This window comes from Rhopalosiphum maidis, chromosome 1 (genome assembly GCF_003676215.2).
Source record: "Rhopalosiphum maidis isolate BTI-1 chromosome 1, ASM367621v3, whole genome shotgun sequence".
Lineage (NCBI taxonomy): Eukaryota > Metazoa > Arthropoda > Insecta > Hemiptera > Aphididae > Rhopalosiphum > Rhopalosiphum maidis.
In genome coordinates this window covers 71,169,051-71,182,669 of record NC_040877.1, presented here as the reverse complement: position 1 = coordinate 71,182,669, position 13,619 = coordinate 71,169,051, and the positions used below count along the sequence as shown (strand labels likewise).

Here is a 13,619-nt window from a genome sequence, read left to right as displayed (position 1 = left end):
ACAACTTTGACAACCACTCATATATATGTTATACACTTTATTGTGTTAGATTTTTTACATGTAGTAAGCTGCTATTCGTTTGATACATAACAGTTAACACATTCATTAATTTTATTTATTATTAATTTATCTGACGGTACACCTCAACTGTAAGTATGAATTTGTACGAAGTTTATGTAAATGCGGTGTCTTTTTCTGCGGGCTGTGCATCCACTGCAATGATGTTAACACCCATGTAAGTACTATCTAATATTGATAACACAAAATTATGTGCTAAACAGCTTTTTTGATTATCAATATTCAATTATTGGTATAATAGCTAATGTAGGAATACAAGAGGAAGTTAAATACAATGTCTAATACAGAATTAACAGAATTGTTACTTTCATTATTAATTATTATGATACCTGAAAGAATAATTCAATCATTTTGAAATTTAAACTTTTTTAACATTAATAGAAGAAAACAAGTTTAGCCATAACTATATTTTAAATACTAGCACATAACTTATAAGTTATAAAGTCTAACAAAATGATTAGATTTTGGGATTTCTTGAATTTTAATGTTCTTAATTATAGAATATTCTAGGTACAATATAAATTTACTTTATGACAGGGGCGATTGCCCTCCCCCTGTTTTCCCCGATTAAGGCTTACGTTTTTAACGTAATTACTTTATATTTCATTATTCGTATTGTTTGCCCTTTAAAAATCGCAATTGCCTATTGATGAAATGTAAACGTTCATAAATACAAAACATATACCAATTTTTCACAAATAACTTAGCAATTTTTTGACAATTTAAAATTCATGTTACATAAAAACACTAAGTTTTAATTAATACCAATTACCAATTTCCCACGGTGATAATTGATTACCATAGTTATGGTATCATTATTATCAATAATGTTGATTCTTGTATCCAATTTTTTTTATGGATTCTTATAAATACCTACCAATTTACCATAGTATATACTATATTTTTTTTTCATTTAAAAATTTAAGGTACACATACATGTAAATTTGTACAAATATTAATACTTAATACTTATGACATTATATATAAAATGATTGTCTCCGTAAGCTAGGCTTGTTGTGGAGACAAGGGTTCTTAAATATATTACTATATATATTGTAAAAAAATACAATAAGACATAAATGAAAGATAGTAAATTCGGGTAATAGTTATTAGTTACCATCTGCCATTCAGTCCATCAATTAGGACGTACATATTATCAATTTTGTCAATACTTAAAAATCGTTTGAATTCTATTGACATATATACACAAAAATATTTTACGTATTTAGTTGAATTATCTCTACCTCATAACTCAACATTATCATAAATATTAAAATGAGTTTTGATCATTTCATTGTGTTGCAGTTACATCTCATAAAGCAGGAGCCTTTTTTGTGGGATAACGTTGGATTTAAGGTGGGCCAGTGGCGAGGGGTCGTTAACTTACTTAAGTTGGCAAAAACACACTTATTAGTGTCATTTAAACATCTATTACGTAAAATGTACCTCAGCTACTATAGTATATTATTATTTATTTTTAATTTATAATTTTTTATAAATATGTTATATAAAACATACTCATTAAGCATTCTTGCTATCGCTATACTCTAAATAAACTCATATTTTTTTTCATATCGGATCAATTGTACGTTTACCACAACCTTTTAAAAATTCATATTAGTTACGTATGTCAAATCTATTAATTGTTGTGACACAAATTCAATTCATATTTGATATTTCATAAATCATACAACTCAATTCTAAAAATTACATTGCATATTCTAATATATGTTTACGAAGTTTAAAATTTAAGTACCTAATTACTCAGTACTCATTGGCTTATAAGTTATATTAGTATCATCATTATAGGTATTATCATGAATCATGAGCGATTGATGAACATTATTGTTTTTCTTATATAATAAAAAATGTTTACAGAGTGATTCTTTTATTATAAAACACTCATTATTTCAAAAAGTATTCATATTTTTGAAAACATTTTTTTTTAAGTTTTTTTATTTTTTTGAATGATATCATAGTTTTAATTTCATATTCCAAAGCAGAATATTTTGATATATAAAAATCGAATTTAGGGCGAGTAGTTTATGAGTATGAATTATACGTATTTAAAGTTTAGATAAGCGGAGTAGTGGACAAACTTTTACGGGATAATTCGCACTCCACTTCTTGAATCAAAATTCTCTAGGGCAGTTTAGTTTAGATAACGTCGAACAATACCGGAGACGAAATATTTTTGATGGGAGACTTACATGGTTTGATAATTTAATGTAGAATATCTAATAGTGAGTTTAGAGCAAGTTCAGTGACTAAGAATATATGGAGTGATAAATTTGTAACAAATCAGGGACCTCTAGTTGTAAGTCAAAGACTACTAATTGATTAAAAGCTTAAAGTAATTAAGTGAATATTTGAAAGCTTAATAGACCCACAAATTTATATATCATAGGACAAAGCTAGTCTTGTAATAGATTTTTAGATATAAAGATACTTAGATCATTTTGAATTATTTTAGGTTAGTATGTAAGGATATTGTGAAGAAAAAGAAGTCAGATCATGTCAACTTATCTACATTTGTTGGTGCAATTTTTAGGTAAGCTTTCTTGGTTAATTTTAAGTTGTTTAGGTCATTATTAAAATTATTTATCAATTTTCAGAAGTTCACTATTTTGTCGACAGGGTTTCATTTTAAATTTACCAACAATGATGTTTGTCCATGGAATGGGATTATTAATTAATACATTTTACTTATCGCTTTATTGGTATTACTCAAATAAAAAAGTAATTATTGTAATATCAGTACATTTTTATAAAGATAATACATTTTAATACTTGCAGAATGATGTTATCACTACAGTTTTTAAGACCGCATTACTGAGTGCAGTTTTCTTGTTATATTCGTTTATAGAATCTACAGATTTAGTGGTAACACGCTACCCAATTATGGTATCAATAATACACTTGTCACTCATGGGTTGGCCATTATTATCTATTGTAAATAACAATATTTCTACTTCTGTCCAAGAAAAAATTATTATAATACACGACTTTCTTATAATTGCTAATAGTTTTTTTTTTCTTTTAGAGAGAAACTATAAGAACCAAAAAATGGTCTGGACATCCAAAGCCGATCTTGATAAATAGTATAGTTCTTTGTATTTTATGGCTTCTCTATAGTATCAACATACAAAACCGTATCATTTTTGTGAGTAACAGTTATTTATTTTATAGTTACAATAGAATTGATTAAATGATTACTTTTATTAACTGTTTCAGACTCAATGTTCAGTAGCACTCATACTAAGTTCGACACAATTAGGATTATGGACAATATATCCAGCAGAAAGAATTCAACATAATAAAATGGAAAAACATGAATGATTACTGTTGTTATAGTTGTACAATTTTTTGTTATAATTTTGATAAATATTTGATTTTATAAAATAAAAAATAAATATCATTTAAACAATGTTTACTATAAATGACTTCTTAATTTTGTCCAACACGTGTTATAAATAAAACAGTTTTAGGTAGACAAAAAAAAAAAATTTATTACTAATTATAATTATTGTGGAAATCCAGTTCTTTGAATGTAGTTCACAATTTATATAAAAGGGTAAAGTAAATACAAATTGAATGGCTATGGTACTATGAACAACAGTAGGCTTAACGATGATAACCCTTTTATAAAAAGAGCTGGAAACATTCTGAGAACTAACTTGTTTTGTTATCAATCATATAAAAATACTTAAGCATTGAATGAAGCTAAGAAATTAGTAACAACAGATTTCAATTTTGCATCAGTATCATCTGTGATTTTTCCTTCTTTTGCAATGCTTTCTAATAATGATTTCTCGGAGGTTCTAAAAACATACAAAAAATATTAATAATATAATACGTTAATAATATTAAGTATAAATAATATTACTTGATGTGCTGTAAGAATTCTTTTTCAAAAGTAGTGATTTTGGATGGTTCCATTTTATCAAGGAAACCTCGTACACCGCAGTAGACAACAGCAACCTGTTCTTCGATGGCCATTGGTACTATAATACAAATTTTAAATTTTTATAACTAATGAGTATAAAAAGTATTAAAATATACATTTTAGAATTTAATAAATGTATTATTACTACAAACTATAACCATATTTCCTATACAACAAGATAACCTATCCTCTGACTATGGATCTTATAAATTTTATTATCTTACCATATTGTCCTTGTTTCAACAATTCAGTAAGACGAACACCACGGTTCAAAAGTTGTTGAGTCGCTGCATCCAAATCAGAACCAAATTGAGCAAAAGCTGCAACTTCACGATACTGAGCTAATTCCAGTTTCATGGAACCAGCTACCTACAATTACAATCAAAGGTTATTTATGATTTATAACTGTAGAAATGAATTAACATTTCATCTATTACTTACTTGTTTCATGGCCTTAGTTTGGGCAGCAGAACCGACACGGGATACAGACAAACCTACGTTAATAGCTGGACGAACACCTTTGTAAAACAATTCAGTTTCCAAGAAAATTTGTCCATCAGTGATGGAAATTACGTTAGTGGGAATGTATGCAGACACATCGCCAGCTTGAGTTTCAATTACGGGCAATGCAGTCAAAGATCCACCACCCAAAGTTTCGCTCATCTTAGCCGCTCGCTCCAACAGACGAGAGTGGAGGTAGAACACATCACCAGGGTAGGCTTCACGACCAGGTGGACGTCTCAACAACAGGGACATCTAATAAAAGATTAAAATAACATAAGAATACATATAATACATGAATTTAATTAATTATAACAAAATATCTATATACTTGACGGTAAGCAACAGCTTGTTTAGATAAATCATCATAAATGATTAGAGCGTGTTTGCCATTATCTCTGAAAAATTCACCCATGGCACAACCTGAGTATGGGGCAAGGTATTGCAGAGGAGCAGCATCAGAAGCTGTAGCTGATACAATGATGGTATATTTGATTGCACCTATTAAAGAAATATATTTATTTAATTTTAACAACTAAATTTTGATATATAACCTCAGTAAAAAGTAATAACTATTTGTTATAAACATTTATACTAACCAGTGTCTGTCAATCTTTTTACAATTTGGGCAACAGTTGATCTTTTTTGTCCAATGGCAACATAAATACAGTACAGTTTCTTTTTTTCATCTTGTGCGTCATTAAATCTCTTTTGGTTGATAATTGTATCAATAGCCAAAGCAGTTTTACTAAATAATTTACAGTTTATTAAATAAACAATATAGTTTTATAATTTTATAATTACTACTACTAACCCAGTTTGTCTGTCTCCAATGATCAATTCTCGCTGACCACGACCAATGGGTACAAGTGAGTCAACAGCCTTAATACCAGTCTGCATAGGTTCTCGTACAGACACACGGGGAATGATACCAGGGGCCTTGATACCCACACGGTACCTAAGTTTAGATGTTAATGGTCCTTTACCATCAATAGTATTACCTAAGGCATCAACCACACGTCCAAGAAGGTCTTCACCAACTGGTACATCCACAATAGCACCGGTACGTTTTACAACATCACCTTCTTTGATTAGCTTGTCATTACCGAATACTACAACTCCTACATTGTCAGGTTCCAAGTTAAGAGCCATACCCTAATGAAAAATATTTATTAATATAAATACCTAACTACTAATAAAATATATACATTTTAAAATTAATTAAAAAATTATATTTTTTAAATAATCTATTTGGTAGATCATTTAAAAATCATATAAAAGGAAAAATAATTAAGTAGAATTAAGCTTATAAAGAAGGTTATTTCTAGAATTTATAACAATTTTAATAAAATAAAATCAAACCTTCAATCCAGAGGAAAATTCCACCATCTCTTCTGCTTGCACATTTTTTAATCCATAAACACGAGCAATACCATCACCAATACTTAAAACGCGGCCAGTTTCTTCTAAATCAGCCTAGATTAAACATATTATTATATTTCTTACATTTTCGATTCTTGTCTTTAATATACTACATACTTTTGGTGGAGCTCCTAAAATTCTTTCTTCCAAAATGGAAGAAATTTCTGCAGCTCGTGCACTGCATGTTATATGTAATGACCGACTGATAAGTTTTGATGTGGTCCATGAAGCCTTGCTTATCTGAACATAAATATAAAATTTGAAGTCAAATTAATTAACAAATAAATAATAACCTAGACTAAACATTATTCAAATTAAGATTAATAACAGTTTTAAATAGGGAAGTACTTCATAGATTTTATTTGTATTTACTCTCAATCATATATTTTTATATTTAACAATAGCAAAATGGATTACAGAAGCTTAAAACAGTAGTGCTTACGCACCTAAAGTTTATTCCAAAATATTTTAAATTTATATACGAAAAAACTTATAGATGTTACAATTACAATCAAAGGTCATAAGAAGGTTATATTTAAGTTTGGATTAATTGTAAGTGCAAAGTTACAATTACAAAAATAATAACAGTAACCAAGATCTATAAATGTATAATATTAACTTATTAACACCAAGAAGTAAAATTTAATTAAGTAAATGTCAACGACGAAAATTAAGAATCATACCTGATAGCCGACCGGGCGGTATCGTAGGTTACATTTAAGACAAACCCGTTCAACAATATTGACGAAAATTGTAAATTAATATACTTTACCTGGGGTAATGTGTTGTTTAATTGTTTTCCAATTTTGGTGGCCAAACGGAGCGATAGGTTAGCCATTTTGATGGTACTTTAATGTGAACGTGTGTAACTAACTGGGTGTATTTTCTAGCACAAACGGGATGGTGATGAGAAAAGAAAATGGATGGTCGAAAATCGTTTGACCCCCCTATTACACGGACGGCCAATCTATGTGAAACGCAATCTTTAAAACATGTGTTTTATAGTGTGACCAACATAGATGAACGAAAATTCTTTCAAGGTAATTTTAGCAATCACTAGAGCGCCAACTAAATCAATTTTTTCAATCACAAATCATGCTATTAAAATTTAAAACTTAATATTAAAATGTAGGCATTCAGGCACACAGCATGCTTCATTTAAATAATTTAAGAAGCTAATGAAAATAAAGATATAGAAGTCTCATATTCCAAAAATCTATTTTCTGATAATAAATTAGATTTAGATACACTCGTTAAAAAAAGACTAAAATTAAAAATAATCAAAGGTGAAATAATTATCTTTTATGAAAAAGACATTATACTATGATTATCTTACGGTAACAAAAAAAAATATAGTTTATTGCGAGAACATTGAAATCTTAAGATTATAGAAATTTGTGTTAATACAGATTTTAACTTCAACAATTAATTATGGTGTTACAAATTACAATAAAGTATACTCTTTTTAGTACTTAAATTATCTTGGAACAGTTAGAACAAATTCACTTTAGTTGCTATTTATATATATATATATTTTTTTGTTGTTGTTGATCTTGTATTTAATCTTTTTAAGAACAATGGTGCAAAAAAATTCACCAAAAATCTGTGATTTTTTGTTATTTTTTATATACTCGTAGTTCGTACCTATATACACAACACTAATTTATTGCCTTTATTGAATTTTTATTATTTTTTATTTTTTGGAATATGTATTTTAACGAATTAAGATTATGCAATTATCATTATATTATATTAAGTAGGTAATAAATATTTTAAATAGCCAAATAGGTAATTATACTCAGATATCGGGTATATATATATATTATATACGTCAGTCGCATAGGCCCTACATTTTTTTCATTTTTTTAAAAAAATTTAAGGTTATTTACTAAAGAAAATTATAAAATGTAAAACGTAATTCCTAATCATGATATCCGATAGGTATGTGTTATGTAAACATTTAAACTTCATGTATGAATTTTATAATACAATTAAAATGATTGAGTTATACGTTAATATTTTATAACAACAACGATAAAAAATTATGTATTATACGCCGTTAAATAAATAATTTTGAAGTTTTTATATACATTTTATATAATAAATACTACAATAAAATTGTAAAATTTGTATGTATTGGGTATTATTATCCGCGAGCCTGTTCTATGTTTATAATTTAAGAGCCCCCCTTCTACAAGGCAAATTTACGCCTATGGTCAGTCATCAGGTAACCTAATAAATATGAATGTACTATCTTTCCTGTTAAAGTATGACAATAATAGTCCCTCCCACGCCTATCATATGCGGTCGTCTAACGTCTAGGGGTGAAAATAGTCCATCTATGGTGAAGTGGGAGGGAGGTGATCCCATCGAGTAGATGAGTAACCTAACAAGTGCATATATGTATTATATTGTTTGGAATTCGGAATTAAGCTTAGATTATATTATACTATAGGAATTAAGTATGAGACATGAGTATAAGCAGTCAATCCAAAGAGGTATTTAGTGGGCAGGGGGAGAGGGGCTTGGGACCCGGGCGGTAAATTTTGAATTTTAGAGAGCATTTTGATATAATAGTATAATACGATACCTAGGTTTTTCTTACCTGGGGCGCAAAATTCCTAAATTCGTCTTTGGTCTCTGAGTCGGTATCGTTTTCTAGGCACCAACTTTGTTTGTAAAATTCAAAATATTATGGATCTCTTGTAACAGTTATAACGTCGCCACTTGCAGGTTAAAATAACACGAGTATATACGATACAAGTAGTCGCTCCTTACGAGTCACGATTTATTTCGGCTCCGATTGTAGATGTGTACCCGGACTATCGACCATATTATAAATAGATAATCTGCACAGACTAGATATAGATTTATAAATTATAATATATTACGCGATTACCGTGCTAAATTATTAATCAATATTGCTATGATTTTGAAACTAAGTTCGAGTGTTTTGAATGCACATTCATCGTTTTTCTTTACTAGTAATACGTTAATTTCGATTAGAAACTTTCGAAGAGAATAGCGGATATCGCTGTTCATTAGGTGTCGAGTGGGTCAATGTAGTAAATTCATTATTCCATTGATAGGTATATCAACTATATCATTGTAAATTGTAATTAAGACGTAAGTATGCCAAAAACGATTGTGAGTGGAGTTCATAATTTTATAATATGTGTAATGAATCAAAAATAAGGGACTAGTGTTCATATTAATAAAACATTACATAATAATAATTAGGGAATGGATTTGGATTTAAATACAAAATGCATTTTTTTCTGAATGTCCGAAAACATTGCTTTCCAAGCACAAAGTTAATTTAATACTTCAAGGAATTAAAAAATGTAACTTATATTTTGCATTTTTTGATATTTTTAGTGCATTTTTATGTATGAATTGATAAAATTCTATAAAAATTAAGTAGCTCCAGTCGCTCCTGATTATATATAGTGCTATTATGAAATACAAGGTAAAAATATAACGAATGTATCAATCTAAATTGTATATTCATTTTTTGGAAATAATTGTCAGGGTAAAACTAAAAAAGGAAAACTAGAAGATGATGATAATGATATAAATAACCAATACCTAAGAATAAAAATGTAAATAATTAAAAAAAATTTTTAATGTTAAAAATAATTTTAAGAGTATTAAAAAAAAAATCTTTTATGAGTACATTAAATAATATTTTTTAAGATATTTTTCTTATTTTTTAGAGTATTTAAATTCGTTCCCCATTAATAATAAAAAATGTAAATGATAGTGTTAAATTGCGTTGTACCCATCGTGACTGTCTTGCAAAATTATATCTAGATGAATGTTTATAGTGTGTACATAGTCATGAAGAACCACCTAATTTTCATAGGAAAATAATTTACTCCTTCAAATGCATGATCATTTTATTGAAATACTTTTTTTGAGCCGAGTGTAGTTCGACCATTAAACCTAAAAGCAATTTGACCATACCCCTTTTATTACTAGTAATGATATAGCCTATATCGGCTATATCATTATTATTTATTATGGAGAACGTATTTATGTATCTAAAGGATAATGAGTACAGATTTATTAAAAGTTACCTACTTATTTATTTTATCGCGTTAAATCTTTTATTATTTATGTAGAAAAATTCTTGTTGTTTTATTGTATTTAATGGGGTTTAAGAATTTTATTTATAAGCAATTAAGTTTACAGTTTTCTACTAAAAAAATGTAATCCCCCTCCCTAGGAAAATTCCTAAGATACATAAGTGATATAACAAATATAATTTTATCAAGCGTAAAAACCTTATCCTAAAAAGAACACAATTATTTATAATATTATAGTTAAATTAGATACCATTAAATTATAAATATTGAAAAATGTTAGTATAATAATAAGGCTCTGGGAATTTATCCCTCTTAATAATCCCCCTTAAAATACGCACTGCTTACCTAAGTACTTGAAGTAGAGGCCCAGGCCCGGCTTAATATAATCGTAGGCCCTAGGCAAAGCCTTAGCTGGAGGAGGGTCCAGGGTCCGGACCCCTCAAGATTTTTTTAAAAATAGAAATATTTTATAGTGATGAATAAAGTTAATTGACTATAAATTTTCAGTATTTATATTTTAAAAAATTTTTTAACCCTCCCCTCTGAAATTTTTTTCAGTTGCAGCCTTGGCCCTAGATATAGTGATTTAATTCCTATGCACTTATACAGCACTGCGATGTCCAGGTTTTAAATGGGTATAAAACTTTCTATTTAGGAGAGGAAGTGTTGAATTTCGATGTTAATTCTTTAAAAACAAAAAAAAATCAAATCTAAACTTTTATATGATAATCATTTTAATAAATCTTAAAAACAATTAATTTTACTCAGTCTATATAGAAAATTAAATTGTTAAAACCATAAAAAAAAACTTATTTCACACCAATTTGAATATTTCTTTATCCCTCGTATTTAAGTATTAAACAAGATAATTGTAACGAAAAAAATAGTAGCCACTCATTTTATTTTTGTAGGCCCTAGGCACAGTGCCTATAGTGCTTATGCGCTAATACGGCCTTGATGATCCATCTCTGTACTAAATCCATAGGATGAAAGTCCACACACCATTTGAGGAGCGAACAAGTAAGTAACTTTTATTGTGAAATAATTAAAACATTTGTAAAATTAATTTGTGTAATGAAAATTATGCACGCAAACGTTTGTAGAACGGTCAATTACGAGGTATGCTTAGTTATTGTAACTATAAAAAAAAGGTTAGTCATATAGTGAGTACTTGTTTGTGGGCACCGGGCGGGTAGCTCTAAGAAAGCTACTAAAAAGTAGTGAAGTTTTGAATTTTATTTATATCATTGACCCTTTGTACCTGTTGTGCGATTGTTAATTATTGTTATTAATGTTATTTATTTTGTAGGTATAATGGGTACAAAATATGATATTGTTGTATGTTGTTATTTCTTATTCTTATAATATATGTAAATGATATACAGTATAGATATATAATATTCTTAAGTTGTGTACATAGTTATTTTGATTAATATAATACCTACAAATTACCAAACAATACCTACATGGTACAAGGTACTGCAGTTATATTATTATTGATGATACAAAATATCTATGGAATTTTGTGGCATAATATAAATTTATTTATTTAATTTTAATTTCATATAATGAAATACTGGGCCCCACTGAAAAGACTCGTATGGGGGCCCAAAATAATATGTAAATATTATTATAAATTTTTAAAATTGCTATTAAAGAATTTTATTTTATTTTTAGTATTACTCAGCGGTTGGCACCAGATATTTTTTATTGAAGGTCCGATACAGGGTGAAATTTTTTTCTGGTGGAGCATTTATGTACGATTAATCGGTAAAAAATGACAGATAAAAACCGACACAATAATAAACAACAAGGTGAAAAACGATAATTTTTGTTAAAAGTTATTAAAATAATTGTCATAAATACAATTATTTTTAAATATGTATTGAAATTCGAAAGCATGTTTGTTGAAATAAACTTTATATTTATATTAATTTTTGCACTTACGGTTTTGATTTAGTTATTAAAACCTATACTAAATAAATAATGATAATAATATATTAATATGTAAGTTATATTTGTTAATGCAATGATACCTGTGTATGATTGTCTATTCGGTAACTATGATTTATTATTATTATTTATTCTTTAACTAATATTTGGAATTTTAAAGTAAAATGCATTTGCCGTTTTTTTCTAGAGTACCATATTTTCAAAAAAGTATTGCTAAAAATGTTTTGGTTATAATATGTTATATTTCTAAATAAACAATTAAAAAATATACCTAATTTATCATTATCAGAAATCTACTACAGTAAAATTTTAATTTTCCTCCATTTTCTTTATTAATAGTAATTTACATTTTCTTTATTTACTTGCATATTTTCAACATTAAATTATAGGAGGGCCACCGTGTAGTGCCACCAATAGTATTACTGTAGGCCTGTGAGTGCTTGTAGCACAAGAATTTTAAAATACCAGATTCCTGAACTCATTAGACCTGCACTTCCATTGGCACTGGTTAGGTACATTCGTTACTTAGTGACTGATGTAGTACAGCAGTGTTACCTACTTGACGCTTCTCATTATTAATAAATATAAACTATTATATAATATAGGTACAATACATAATTTGATCTGACATAAAAAAAATTTATTTTTATAGATACCTATACGGATTATTTATTTATTTAGGTACTTTAAGTACAGGAGCCCAATTGACATATTTTAATTACCATTATATTAATGACATACCCAAAGTCGATGCTTTACCTATATTTCAAGTATGCTAAATAGCCCTAAAAGCATTCTTCCATAATCTATAAATTTATTCACAGAACCCAAGTCTAAAGACAACAAAATAACTAAATTTGCTATAGAAATTGATAAACATTAAAATATAATCATTTTAGAGGAGAATATGCTTTAAAAAATGTATTGTGTACATTTAATTATTTAAAACAAACTATTCATAATTGTAGACAGTGGCGGCTATCCTATAGTAGAGGTGTAGCGACTGCTACACTTTTAATAATTAGAGATGGGTAAGGTGGGTTGTCTATGTAATTTTTGTATACAAATAATACAGAATAATACTTAGGAATATTTTAATAGTATAATTATAACTATTTTTTTTTTAATATGTTGAATAAACTATTCAGTGTATGGGGTGTTATATGGATGAATATTATTGAGGGTGAGTGATTACTTCTTATGTTTCGCTATACCTATATTTTTAAGGATAGCCACTATTGATTGTAGAATTTGATATAATTATAATTTCAGACCTACTGATATTCATAATAATTTATTTTGAGTATATACTACTATATTCAGAGCAATCATTTTTGTAGTAATTGCGTTATCTCTTTTAAGTTTGAATACATTTTTAATAAAATAAATTAGAAAGAAAAAAATATATATGAATTAAAAAACACTTTAGGATATACTACCATAGTTCGTAAATTAAAAATACTAATAGTATAAAAAATATTTGAATGTATTTCACATCAGAATTGTTTGGATATTTTAACTTACACCTCCTAGTTCATAATTTAAATGAAAATGGTTAAGACATTTTCAGTTTGTCCATATTATAATTAGATAGGTCATAAATTAAGTCTTAAAACTGTAACTGTATTATA

The 13,619-nt window shown here is 27.7% G+C and overlaps 2 protein-coding genes across 2 annotated transcripts; one reads left to right on the top strand and one right to left on the bottom strand.

Moving 5' to 3' along the window:
* The first annotated feature begins 7 nt into the window (after positions 1-7).
* Positions 8-3,449, top strand: LOC113549548 (sugar transporter SWEET1-like). Its single transcript, XM_026950903.1, has 6 exons — positions 8-235; positions 2,552-2,629; positions 2,694-2,817; positions 2,875-3,030; positions 3,122-3,241; positions 3,313-3,449. Exons 1-6 carry the CDS (start codon positions 156-158, stop codon positions 3,415-3,417), a joined length of 663 nt encoding a protein of 220 aa, XP_026806704.1. The 5' UTR covers positions 8-155; the 3' UTR covers positions 3,418-3,449.
* LOC113549546 (ATP synthase subunit alpha, mitochondrial) lies at positions 3,279-6,879 on the bottom strand. Its single transcript, XM_026950901.1, has 10 exons — positions 6,720-6,879; positions 6,065-6,187; positions 5,888-6,001; positions 5,340-5,680; positions 5,125-5,273; positions 4,857-5,026; positions 4,466-4,780; positions 4,249-4,393; positions 3,965-4,082; positions 3,279-3,899 (listed from the first exon to the last, which is right to left on the bottom strand). Exons 1-10 carry the CDS (start codon positions 6,783-6,785, stop codon positions 3,785-3,787), a joined length of 1,656 nt encoding a protein of 551 aa, XP_026806702.1. The 5' UTR covers positions 6,786-6,879; the 3' UTR covers positions 3,279-3,784.
* Positions 6,880-13,619: the final 6,740 nt, after the last annotated feature.